Genomic DNA, 12,374 nt, shown 5'->3' on the forward strand with positions numbered 1-12,374 from the left:
ATGGCAGGAGCTGCTACTGCCACAGCTTCGAGCGCCTGTGAGCGAGTTGTCCCTGCCTTGATTAACTGATTAACGAGGGCCGGCGGCAACTGGGTCCCAAATATATTAAACCCGGGGGCTTGCTGGGTTGGCCCGGGCACTTGGAAGCCACTGCATCGCAACTGCCATGAGCTAACTCACTGCAGTCGAGAGATGGCTTGGCTCTTGCTCCATATCTGTTGTGGAAGGTGGCGTTCGGTAGATCTGCCCGTAATGCGGGGGGAATGGTGGGTTGTTTGGACGCTAAACCAGGGCGAGGTTGGTTTGGATTCACCCGGTTTCCCGGTGTTGTCTGCTTTGCTTTCACACTCTAAGTGGGATGTGAGCTTTCAATTCTTCGATTTTTATTTATTTCTGCTCTTGGGAGAGGGGTTCCCAGAGTGCTCCGCCGAGCTTGCACGTTCGTGGAAGTCTGGAAGGACGGAGGCTTCCGAGCAGTGCTGATCTTCTCTGGGCTGGGAATCGGCGGCTGGGGAAGCTCGGAAGTTAACAGGGGTTGTTAAGAGGCGGGGCGTTGATGATCCTTTGGTGTATGGACCTGAGAAACAACAGGAGGCTTGATGCTACAGACAAGGAGGTAATTGCAACAGCTATGGCGCGATGAGAACATCAACGGTTGAGTCGGATTCTTCTCTCAATTCTCTCTTGTTTGTAAAGATCCGAGAAAGGAACTTCGGTACTTACACTATCCAGGCACTATCTCTTAATCTCTCTCGCTCGAGGCAACGCGTCAGAATAACAAGAACCCCTGGCTTCCCGAAGGGGAAAGCGGACTTAAACAAGGTTCCCTCTCCAGGTCGCGGCTCATCGGGATGGCTCCCCCTTCGTTCGCACTCGCTATCGGAGTGGCACCGGAAACGGGCCTGGGCTGAATTCATTTGGGTATTCGGTGTTCCTGGGAAGCACTCTCGAAGGGTTGGCCGCCGTGCCTGGTTCGGATGCAAAGATGCGTGCCGATCCTGCTTGAATATGAGGGGGGATTAAGGATGGGTATATTCTGGGTCATCTATATGGGTATATAAATGCCTGACAACATTCCTGTCCCCGTTGTGTTTTGTTTAGAGGTTTCTTGCATTCCTATCCCAATTATACCCCTTTGAAAACACCCACAACACAACACACCATGCATCTCTCAACCTCGGCCCTTCTGGCCATCCTCCCGGCCATGGCCCTCGCCCAGGCCTCCGGAACCGGCACCACCACGCGGTACTGGGACTGCTGCAAGCCGAGCTGCGCGTGGCCGGGCAAAGGGTCCTCATCGCCGGCGAAGACATGCGACAAGAGCGACAGCCCGCTCAACGACAACGGCAGCAGCAAGTCGGCGTGCGACTCGGGCGGCGGCACGGCGTACATGTGCACCGACCAGAGCCCGTGGGCCGTTAGCGACGACCTGGCGTACGGCTGGGCCGCCGTCAACATCGCCGGCAGCTCCGAGAGCCAGTGGTGCTGCGCCTGCTATGAGCTCACCTTCACCAGCGGGCCGGTCTCGGGCAAGAAGATGATTGTCCAGGCTACCAACACTGGTGGTGATCTTAACGGCAACCAGTTCGATCTTGCGGTGCGTTGTTTTCCTTACTCTTAGTGTTCCTGTTCCATAACAGAAGACTAACATGATAACCCCAACTAGATTCCGGGCGGTGGTGTCGGCATCTTCAACGGTAAGCATCTCTCCTCATCACGATATCCTCCCACCTCCCTGTAAAGAATACCCATGATGCTAACACCCACACCAGCCTGCACCGACCAGTGGGGTGCGCCCCCCAACGGCTGGGGCGACCAGTACGGCGGCATCCACTCCCAGAGCGACTGCGACAGCTTCCCTGAGTCCCTCAAGGCCGGCTGCAACTGGCGCTTCGAGTGGTACGTCTTCTTGTTTTCTCTTCTTCTGTGTGCCCTAGGCAAAACTGACTCTTCCACAGGTTCGGAGGCGCCGACAACCCGGGCGTCACCTTCACCGAGGTTACTTGCCCGTCCGAGCTCACGTCCAAGAGCGGTTGCTCCCGTTAAGGGAGATAAATTCCATTCCGCGGGAGTTCTTCTTCAACTGCTTCTGACCAGTTGACTCCTCTATGGGAAAAGAGAGGCGTTGAGAAAATGGGAATTTTCTCTGCCTGGTTGCTCCCGTCCGGGTAAAAGACACAAGCCCAAACTGGGACTTGAGCCGGGGGGAAGGGACGCAAATCATTGCTTATGTGTATATATTACCCCGGACCTTGGCGATAACCGGAATCCAAATCTGTGCATAACCGCTCAATTTCCAAGTAAAAAGGACTCAAAAGTGAAAAGTGATCTTGATTTATCAAAATGGGTTGTTTGTTTGACGCGGAAGTGATAGCGAGAAACCCCGTTCCTTAAAGGGGTTGTTGCACTTAAAGGGTTACATGCAGTTGATGTGATATGTTTGTTGAGTGAGCGAGCGGTGTCAATTGAGTGTACGAGTACGAGCAAGAGAGTGGGAGAGAGAGATAATGGCAATTCCCTAAATATGGACTCCGATCTCTATCCTGTTTCGATGTATTTCCGTATTGATTCCGTACCCATTCCGTACCGCTCACTGTTCATCGGGTCTGAGCCCCGACCAGCCGAGCCGTCCATTAACTTAATCCTCTCAGCTCTTCCAGGCTCCCTTTAAACTCGCCTCAAAACGCCAGTAACCCAGAAAAAAAGATAAAAGATCAACCCGTTACCCCGGAGAAGAAAGTAACCGTACCTTGATTGTACAAGGAGAGTAATGCTCGACGGAAGCATACCCGCTCGGGGAATAAAGTAACGTCATTTCCGTGTTTACGCAAGCCGTTAATGACAAGCCGTCCCAGATTTCCCCCAACTCCATGCATGCCAAGTCCGTTTTAATTCATCAATGTGCCTTTCCCCGCAGTCTGGCAGACCGGCCCTGAATTCAAGGTCGGCCACGTTTGTTTCAACCGTCTGCCCCCCGTCTCATCTCATACCATACCGTCCTAGTGTAGTTCAGTTCAGGTCCTACATAGTACACACCGATCATATCCCAACTCAACCCGTCAACGCCGCATTCACATTACTAGCATGCGCCAGCAAAAACTTGCAACACGTCAGCGTCATCTTGCAAGCCTTAGTCCACCCATCATCCTGCGCCACACCCAGCCGGATGCTGACATCGCCAATCTTGTCGGCCTCGATGCGGTACGGCAGGCTGAGCGGGCTGCCCTCGGCCGCCGTCTGGGCGTACACGTGTGCGCCCAGCTGCCGTACCAGCTCTAGAAAGGCCGTCATCGCGTTGTCGAATTTGCGGTGCATGAAGGTGAGCCCCAGTGGCATGTCGCCTGACGAGTAGAGGTCGAGGACGTGGCGTTTCGGGGGTGGTGGTGGGGCGCTGCGGGTTGTGGCTGGGGTGCGAGTGCTGTTGCTGGTACCGCCAGCGCCGGTGGCGCCAGCGGCGAGGCGGCTGGAGGAGGATGGGGAGGGTTGGTCGAAGCGGATGATGCGGGATGTTGAGCCCATGGGCTGGAGTTCGTAGCCTTCGAAGCGGAAGCCGAGTTTCTCCGCGACTGTGTAGAGGAGGAGTAAGGCGTGGCCCCATGCGGCGTTGATCTCGGGCCAGTCGACCGGGTTGTTGGACAGGCGCCCGAGGCGGAGGCCGTTGATGGTGGCGAAGGTGCCGTCGTGGCTGATCCAGAAGGTGTCGTTGTACACGTTGCTGCGCTCGAGTTTCTCGAGATGCCGCGAGTCGTGGTCGAATTTGCTGTTGATGCTGTCGCGCTCGTTTTGGAAGTCGGTGAGCCTGCTGGCAAAGGCGTTGCGCTCCCGCCAGAACCGGTCTTCTTGCGCATCTAGCTGCTTGCTCTCCCGCTCTAGGGCGAGAGACTCGGCATCGAGGGCCTCCTTTTCCCGTTCTAGGTTTCGAATCTCGTCCCGCGCTGCCGCCTCTTCCTTTTGCGCCTTACGAAGGGCTTCCTCTCGTGCTCGTAGTTCTTCATCGGTTGGTGCGCTGGCTTGTGTCTCTTTGAGGAACGCAATGAAGGCGTCCCGCTCCCGTATCGTGAGCTCGAGCTTCTTCTGCATCTCCTCCAGTAACACATCGGTACACTCTACGCAGACCGGGTGGTCGATATCCGACCGGGCGGAGAGAATCTCGAAAAGCTTGGTGATGCGCTCCATCTCGTACGATGTGTTGCTATCATCCTCTTCCGCGGTGTGATTCTCGTTCGCGGTCGCTAGTGATGGGGACGCGTCCAGCGCATGCTGGTTCCGTTGCAAAGCAGAGTTGGGCGGTGCCGCTATTTGCGATTCGGTCAGGTAGATAAACGACATGGCTGAACTATCTCGGCCGTGCCCGTCGGCCCGTCCAGGCACGCCATGACGACGGAATATTGGAGGTGGGGCGTTGCGTGAAGCTCGGTCGTATGTCGCCTTCCGGGCACGGTCTTGCGAGTGAAGGGTTCGGGGCGCCGAGGGCTTTTTCGGGGCTTGTTGTGAATGTGTTGCTGTAGATAGAGGTATCTAGTTAGCTTTCAAGGCTTCTGGACAAGCTGAGCTCCGAGCGCATCTCCACCCCCATGGTACTTACCTACGAGAAGGTCATAAGCTGCTGGGTTGAGGTCTTCAAGAGAGCTGTCTAGCCGGAGCGGAGTCCGGCATTTCTGGCAATACATGGCTGGGAATGCCGTACCCGGCTAAGAGGGCGATTTGTGCTGTACTATGATTATGGGAGTTATGCGCGTGCAGAAGGGCAAAAGTTCGCGGGGAAATGGCGCGGCATCGATCGCAGGCAGGTAGTTTGTCAGGGCAGGCTATCAACGTCACTGGGGCCCGTTGACCTGCAGAGAATCTACAGTGCGGTTTCGGCCCACCCACACACCCAACCCCTGTCCGCTGTGCCTGCCCCGTGTGATCGTCATGTGCTTGTAGCGTAACTCGCCTGGCCCGTGCGTCAGCGCCAGGTGCCCGCTAGCCGGCACAGGGAGGCAACGCAATCCGCAGCCTGCGACTTGCATCTTGGAACAACCAACCCCCCATCATCAACCAACGACGACACCTCGAGATCCCGCCGAATCCGCTGGCGCAACACCTCCGATCTGTAGCCCACACAACCAACGGAGGATTTCAAAAACCCAAGCCTACGGCTCGCATACGACTTACAACCAGCTTCGCAAACAGCCCAGGCAAACCTAAACTTGTTTGAAACACAAACCCGCCGCACGTTCCGGTCCCAGCGAACACCGAAAGCGACCAGCTGGGATTAAACAACAGCCATCAGCGCGCCCGAACACAGCCCGATACACCCCGTCACAATGGCGAACCTAATCGACAGCGAGGCCGGTACCGAGCTGTTCAAGCAGTATGAAGCCGATTTCCAGCTCGTCCAGGCAGACCTGGTGCAGAAACTGGACCAGATTGCGGAATTGTCGGGGGAGCCAAGGAAGGCGGCGCTGAGCTCGGCGGAGCGGGCGCTAGAGGAGACGGGCGAGCTGCTGGATCAAATGCAGATGGAGAAGCAAAACGTCCCCTCGGCGCAGCGCGCTGCGATCAATCGGCGGTTGCGCGACTACAAGACCGATGTCGACGGGTACCGGCGAAAGCTGCGGACGCTGGCTGATGACAGGAGCGCTTTGTTTGGCTCGCGGTACACCGACAACCCGAGCGGTCCATCAAGCGACCCCCACTATGAGCAAAGGCAGCAGTTGTTGTCTGGTACGACCCCCTTCTATCCGTGTTATCCAAGTCGGGAGTTGTTCGATGTTAACCGTGCTACCAGGGACGGACCGTTTGGACCGTAGCACACAACGGCTCAAGGCCAGCCAGGCGTTGGCGAACGACACGGAGGCGATCGGCGCCAGCACGCTTGCGCAACTGCAGCAGCAGCGTGAACAGATCGACCACACCACCAGGGTCCTGTATGAGAGCGAGGGTTACGTGGACCGTAGTCTCAAGAGCCTCAAAGGGATCGCTCGTAGGTATGACGTTGCTTGGCGCCCCGTCGGTTTCTTGTGAAACCCCCTGCTAACACAGCTCTTAGAATGGCTACGAATCGGGTGATCACCATCTCCATCATCACCGTCCTGGTGTTGCTTATCATCGCTGTCATCTTCAGCAAGTTCAGATGATGCGTTTTGTTGTCTTAGCAGACTTGCTGTTTTTAGTATCTATCTATGCGTGGAACCGAGCGGGCCGTTTGGGCTAGAAGGAGTTTTCGGGGTTCAATATTTGGGAATTGGATGGTGCCGAGGACCTCTTTGAGACCCCAACCGGAGACGGGCCTCGAGTACCAGTCTTGGCGCACTACCTAATAATGTACATGTTCAATTTTGAGACAACTGGGGACCACACGATGCGTGATACGATCCCTAGACGCTTTCATCTAAAGGTCTGCGGCTCAACTTTGCTTCTAACTATCTCCATTCGCAATGCGCCCACGTGCCACTCTCGCATTCTTGGGTTGACCCCACTGTGTGCTGAACACCGTACACACACTGTAGCAACCATCAACGCGGTTCACGTTCCCTAGACGCGACTTGCAATCTCGAAAAGTCCCCCCCACCAGATAAAACCAACAATTCGTCCACCACACCAACCCGCCGGCCAAAAAGCGGCCATGCACGCCCCAGCACCATGGAATCCCCAAGCAAGCGCCCACGATTCGGCCCCGCGCCCTTCGAAACAACCGAGCGCATCCCCATAAACAGCCCCCATTCTCACCACCATTCTTACCACCCCCACAACCACAACCCCTTTCCCACCAGCAGCCACCCAACCGACGACCTCTCCTCCGACGACCCAGAAGCCGACGAACTCACCGAGCGCCCGGAAACCATCAACGCCCGGCGCGACCCCAACGCCAAACTCGAACGGTCGCGCGCACGCGCCGCTTTTAAGCTGAAATCGGCGTTTGAGCGCATCTTTGATAAGTACGGGCGGGATTTCACCGGCGTGGGGGATGAGATTGATTTGAGGACAGGGGAGATTGTGGTGGATAATGGGCATTTAGAGGGGATGAGGGTGGGAAGGGGGGAGTTGGGGGGTTCTGTGGACGAGGATGAGGGGGAGGTTGAGGGGGGGAGTGATGGGGGGAGTGAAGGGGGGGATGATGCTGTGATGCCTTCGTCGCCGTCTGCTTATATCAGGGCTGCTCCCCCGCTGGGAGTTGGGGGAAGTGGGTTTGGTCATTGGGGGCCGGGGCCGGGGCCAATGCCGGGGGGACCACCACCGCTGGGATATCAGAGCATGATGTACCACCCGGACTACACCGTACCTGGCGATGGACCGATGCAGTACGGCACGCCAGCTCCCGCACCCGCGACGGACCCTGCCTGGCTCACCCCAGAGCTTCCTTTGTTGCCAGCTAGGAATACGCAGACATCCGGGGCCCGGTCCAGCACGGCCAGAAAAAAGACTGCGCGCCTCTCTCTGAGCGTCGCTGGGGCTGGAGATGGAACTGAAGAAGAGGACGACATGTTTCTGGACCTGGACCCGTCGTCTGTTGGTGGTGATAAGGAGAATGGGAATGGGATGGCTGTGAAGAAGCAGCTTCTTTTGCCGCGCCCCCCTCCGGAAAAGCAACCGCTCCCGGGGAAGCGGCCCCGTGGGAGGCCCCGTAAGCGGCCTCTGGGGCAGGATAAAGGCGTTTTGAAGCCTGGGGGAGTCAAGAAGACTGCTGCTATAACAACGCCACCCAAACCGAAAACATCCGCTGCGCCAACCAGTGCTAGCGTTAAGCAGAATAAAACCGGACGGCAGAGCACCCCAACAAATACCCAAAACTCCACCAGCCCGCCATCTAAGGACACCGCCGCGCTCGAGCGCGGCCGAAGAAGCCCCAGCTTATACCTGAGTGTCTCGGACGGAGAGCAGAAACACGCCGAGAAGCCACGGAACCAGACACTTTGTGTCGAAATAGCAGCTGGGAAGCTGCCTGATGCTCGCGCATTTCGACTCTTGACGCCCGAGTTGAGTGAGCAGGACTCACAGCCCTGTCTCGAAGCTGACGTGACAAGAGCAGAATCGGAAGAAGCACTGGAGAGCGGGCAACCAGCGACTGCGGCCATCCTGACCGCTAACGACCGGGCCGCGTCTGTTGGAACGGGGTACCGAGATGCTGCGGGCGAGGTCTTCTCTCGCAATTTCGTTGACCCGGCCTATGCCTTCTCGGATGACGAGGAGCCGGCGGTGTCACGTTTGTCGGCCCGTAAGCCAAAGAAAAACGACACGCCGAAACGCGTAGCAAAGGCTGTGGCTGCCGTATTGTCTCTAGCGCTAGCGGAGCCCTCTTCTGGACGAGCAGCTTCTCCAACCTTGAGTGTCGGGCTGGATACCGGCGCGGTAGATACGGCGAACGACTTACCAGAGCCCCCCGAGCATCAACAGGCGTCTACGCAGAAACAAACGAGTAAATCTCAACCACAGGAAACGCCGGCGAGACAATCTCTAGAACCTCGCACAACAAGTTCGGGGTTTCTCCGGCAGCCACAGAAGAACGAGATACCCGAAACGTCGCCCAACGTCCAGCTCACCGTCACACCATCCGTCTCAACTCATCAACCGCGTTTATACCCGGAGATCCAAGCCTCCGACCCTCCATTACCGGAGGACCAAGATGCTGCTCAACCCAACAGCCGCGTCAGGGAACCGTCACCCACGCTAACAGATCCGAACTCACGCCCTGAACCGTCTCCATCTCTAACCCAACAAACACAACCACAGCCGCCCACACCAAACCCTCACACACCAGTCAAAACCCCCACCCGCGGACGCCCCAAAGGTAGTCGCACAACCTCCACAGCACAAACTAAAACCAACCCAAAACCAACAACAGCCCCTTCCACCACCACCAAAACGACCACGGCCAAAAAACGCAAATCCGGCATCTTGTCCCTCCTTAAAACCACCAACACCACCACCGACGGTCTCAACCCCGATGACGACACAGACGACGACGACCTCTCCTTCCTGACCCCCGCCAAACCTATCCCCACAACCACCGTCCGGTCCACACCCGCCCAGCACCATGTCCGTCTCGGGTTGTATACGGGTCCACGGTCTGGGGCGGGGGGTCTTTTTGGGTCGCCGTCTGGGTCGGCAACATCGGTAGCCACGACGACAAAGAGACGGAGGAAATCCGGCGGCGTATCTGCCTCGGGTGGATCCGCACTGGGGAAGAAAGCCTCAGTGAGGAAGAACGGTCTAGCTGACGGTGGCCTATCCACCGGCACACCACAAACGCCACCGTCAAGGATTAGACACTGGCCGGCGCATTTGCGCGAGGCTGGGCCGGGGCCTGTCCGTGCGCCCGGCGGTGATGGTGGTGGAGACGGAGACGGGGATCTAGTCCAGACGCCTGGGGGTACGATGAGGCGGTGTGGGGAGGGCGGGTTTAGATGTGAGAGGGAGTTTTGTTTTAGTTGTTTGTGATTTGCCTGCCTGCCTACTTGGAGGGGGAAGTAAGTAAGTGAAGGCAAAGATGGGCGAGAGAGCAGTAGCGGGCTTCCTGATAGCTAGCCAGCGAGCTGTGTGAGGGGGTACGGTACAGTAAGGAATCGTCGTGCTTGGCCAGTTGCTTAGGGTTCGATGAGGCCAATAAATAGCTTGGATGGCAAAGGAGAAGAGGGAGGAAGGGAAACAGCTATGCACTGAGCTACTCTCCATAGCTTCACAATAACGATAGCAATAGCATCATATCAAGCCACATCACTTTCACACAAAAAACACGGAGAAAATATGAGCAGGGGGGATATATAAAACACCAGTGCGTAAACACACAAACAACGCCGGTGCACCCTCAACCGCATGACAACAACTCCCACAGCGTTGCGCCATGATCCGGAATGGTAGGTAGCCCCTCAACCCAAAAAGAAAAGCGGAAAAAAGAGAAAAAAATATGCACAATGCGACTTGACTGCTGCCTTGCTCGTTCATCATCGATTCACCAACCCACCAGATCATTCCACCACACCTCTGCACTCCTCTTCTCTCCCACTTCTCTGTTCCCTCTTCTCTTCTCCCACTACTCCAGCTCTTCCCCATAGTGATGAACGCCCCAAGCCCCAGCTTCCCCGATGCCAGTCCGATGCCAGTAGGTATGCAGCCAGCCAAGGTAACCAAAACCGTATAATCCGTATTGTCAGGCACAACGAACAACCAGCCCGTTTTCTCCCTCCTGCCTTTTCCTTTCCCTTTCTCTTTACCACTCCCAGGCCCTCCCCAACCCCCCCACCCCCCGAATTTTCCTGCCCATACCCCCTGCAATGATGCTCCGAACCCCCTGGGTTACATATCACGTCTCTCGGGTATGTACTTGGGATCCCATTTGTTGTTTAGAGCACGGATATCACGGGCCATTGGGAAGGTAATCGATACACAAAAAATCATGTGGGGATTCGGTAGGTAGATAGGTAGACAGCTTCGGGTTCGGAAGTGTCCCGAGGTGTAATGAGGTAGAGGTAAACGTATAATGCGGTAGGGACGTCACCGTGTGAGGGGGCAGGGGAATCTCGTTTGGTATTTTAGGAAAAGGACGGTGTGTCTAATGCGGGCGAGATGACCGACAAACCATATGCTGATTGCGTGCGGGGGAAAGACATGGAGGCCACGTTCGCCTCTCATGACCCTTTGATTTTCTCAAGATTGCGTGTCGCCAGAGAGATACTGCTGGAGAGTTTCTGGGTCGCGGATGGGGGCGAAGTACGGGTGTGCCATGGCTTCTTTGGCCGTGAGACGTTCCTACAGGGAGTTTAAATTAGTTTTTGGGAGAAACCCCGGGAGGCTTTTTATGGTAGGGAGGGACATACTGCGTGGTCGTAGCGCAGGAGCTTGTCGAGAAAGTCGATCGATTCGTTGCTGACAAAACGCTGGTTCTCCGAATTGACGAAACTGTGCCAAGGCTTCTTCTGGAAGCGGCCCAGGATGTCGTCGTACTGGGCGTCGAGCTCGATCTCGTACTTGTCGATGTAGTCAAAGAGGTCGTCGGTGCCGAGGACCTTGGCGATCTTAACGAGCTGGTCGGCGTTGCTGTTGCCGTGGAAGAATGGCTCCTTACGGAAGATCATCGAGGCAAACATGGCGCCGAGACTCCACAGGTCCAGGCTGTAGTCGTACTCCTGGAAATCAACCAACAATTCCGGACCCTTGAAGTAGCGGGAGGCCACGCGGACGTTATACTCGGTGCCGGGGTGGTAGAACTCGGCGAGACCCCAATCGATGAGACGTAACTACGTGTGTTAGACGCGATGTTGACTAATAATAATAATAAAAAAAAGAAAGAAAATACCTTCTTGGTGTCATGGTCGATCATAACGTTGTGGGGCTTGACATCGCGGTGCATGATGCCCTTGCTGTGGCAGTAGTCGAGGGCCTTGAGCAGCTCGTAGATGTAGTACCGCACATCGATGTCGTTGAACTTTGGGTAGAGGGTGCGAAAGTCGATGTTGTTGACGTATTCGAAGATGAGCGAGGGCGTCTTACTCTGTGAATCCCGCACCACATCGAGCAACTCGACAATGTTGGGCCCACCAGCCAAATTCTGCAGAATCTTGATCTCACGCTTTATCTTCTTCTTCTTAACGGGCTTGAGCACCTTGATTACGCATTTTTGGTAGTTGACCACGTTGATCCCCTCGAACACCTCGGAATATTTGCCGCGGCCTGCGCGTTGTTGTCAGTTACGCGCGGCGAGCGAAAAGGGGGGGGACAATCGACCGGAACGCACCAATTTTCCTAACGACCTCGTAGTTTTCCAGGACTCCCCAACCTGCAGGATCGAAACGTTAGCTAAAGACACAAGCCAAAAGATAAAGGTTTGGACGGGAAGCGCGCAAGAACGGAGCGCGCATTGCGCCCGGCAGACGATCAATTGTCGAGGCCAAAAACGCGAAAACCCCCAGGGTTAGGAAGAAAAAAAAACATCAACAAAGGCACACCAACCGATGTTAACGCTGTCATAGTCCCAGTAGCTCCGAGGCATGTTCTGGTTGACGTCGGCGTATACTCGAGCCATGGTTGCGGCGAGGGCGCTACGTTGCGCGCAGCCTCTTAGGTACGGTCGATGTTGCCGGTTGGCGGCGATGGCGGTGGTGATAGTGGTGATAGTAATGGGTGCAGGTCCCACGGGTTGTCGTGGACAGGATCGCCAGGTTGGACCGAAGTGGTGGAGTCGGTTCAGCGGGGCCGCCAGGCGGTAGTGAGGGGCACATGGGCAGCATCTTTTTCGGGCTAACCTGCCCAGAGCGCAGCGCCGGGCCTCGAGGGAAGCGCCTCAGCGCCCGCGCCAGCGGGCCAGCGGCGAGCCGCGCCCGTTTGCGTGCGGCCGCTCGCCTGCACCCTAGGTTTTTTTTCGACAGGGATTCCAGGCCTGGTCTGTGGGCCCG

General features: G+C 56.4%; 5 protein-coding genes across 5 annotated transcripts; 3 read left to right on the top strand and 2 right to left on the bottom strand.

The window, feature by feature from the left end:
- Positions 1-1,162: 1,162 nt before the first annotated feature.
- On the top strand, positions 1,163-2,046 carry C8A04DRAFT_30549 (glycoside hydrolase; the record flags this gene model as incomplete). The annotated part of the gene is made up of 4 exons (XM_062781417.1): positions 1,163-1,597; positions 1,667-1,697; positions 1,773-1,899; positions 1,959-2,046. 4 exons carry the CDS (start codon positions 1,163-1,165, stop codon positions 2,044-2,046), a joined length of 681 nt encoding a protein of 226 aa, XP_062635227.1.
- Positions 2,047-3,051: 1,005 nt separating this feature from the next.
- C8A04DRAFT_38766 (autophagy protein Apg6-domain-containing protein) lies at positions 3,052-4,670 on the bottom strand (the record flags this gene model as incomplete). Its single annotated transcript, XM_062784340.1, has 3 exons — positions 3,052-3,404; positions 3,450-4,502; positions 4,586-4,670. The coding sequence occupies 3 exons, from the start codon at positions 4,668-4,670 to the stop codon at positions 3,052-3,054; spliced, it is 1,491 nt and encodes a 496-aa protein (XP_062635228.1).
- A 639-nt stretch (positions 4,671-5,309) lies between these two features.
- Positions 5,310-6,122, top strand: C8A04DRAFT_30551 (t-SNARE; the record flags this gene model as incomplete). Its single annotated transcript, XM_062781418.1, has 3 exons — positions 5,310-5,709; positions 5,774-5,972; positions 6,035-6,122. 3 exons carry the CDS (start codon positions 5,310-5,312, stop codon positions 6,120-6,122), a joined length of 687 nt encoding a protein of 228 aa, XP_062635229.1.
- Positions 6,123-6,627: 505 nt separating this feature from the next.
- C8A04DRAFT_30552 (uncharacterized protein) lies at positions 6,628-9,423 on the top strand (the record flags this gene model as incomplete). Its single annotated transcript, XM_062781419.1, has 1 exon — positions 6,628-9,423. One exon carries the CDS (start codon positions 6,628-6,630, stop codon positions 9,421-9,423), a length of 2,796 nt encoding a protein of 931 aa, XP_062635230.1.
- Positions 9,424-10,629: 1,206 nt separating this feature from the next.
- On the bottom strand, positions 10,630-12,004 carry C8A04DRAFT_30553 (casein kinase; the record flags this gene model as incomplete). Its single annotated transcript, XM_062781420.1, has 5 exons — positions 10,630-10,731; positions 10,800-11,219; positions 11,279-11,652; positions 11,717-11,758; positions 11,932-12,004. The coding sequence occupies 5 exons, from the start codon at positions 12,002-12,004 to the stop codon at positions 10,630-10,632; spliced, it is 1,011 nt and encodes a 336-aa protein (XP_062635231.1).
- Between the last annotated feature and the right edge of the window lie 370 nt (positions 12,005-12,374).

This window comes from Dichotomopilus funicola (genome assembly GCF_033296635.1).
Source record: "Dichotomopilus funicola strain CBS 141.50 unplaced genomic scaffold C8A04scaffold_52, whole genome shotgun sequence".
Classification (NCBI taxonomy): domain Eukaryota; kingdom Fungi; phylum Ascomycota; class Sordariomycetes; order Sordariales; family Chaetomiaceae; genus Dichotomopilus; species Dichotomopilus funicola.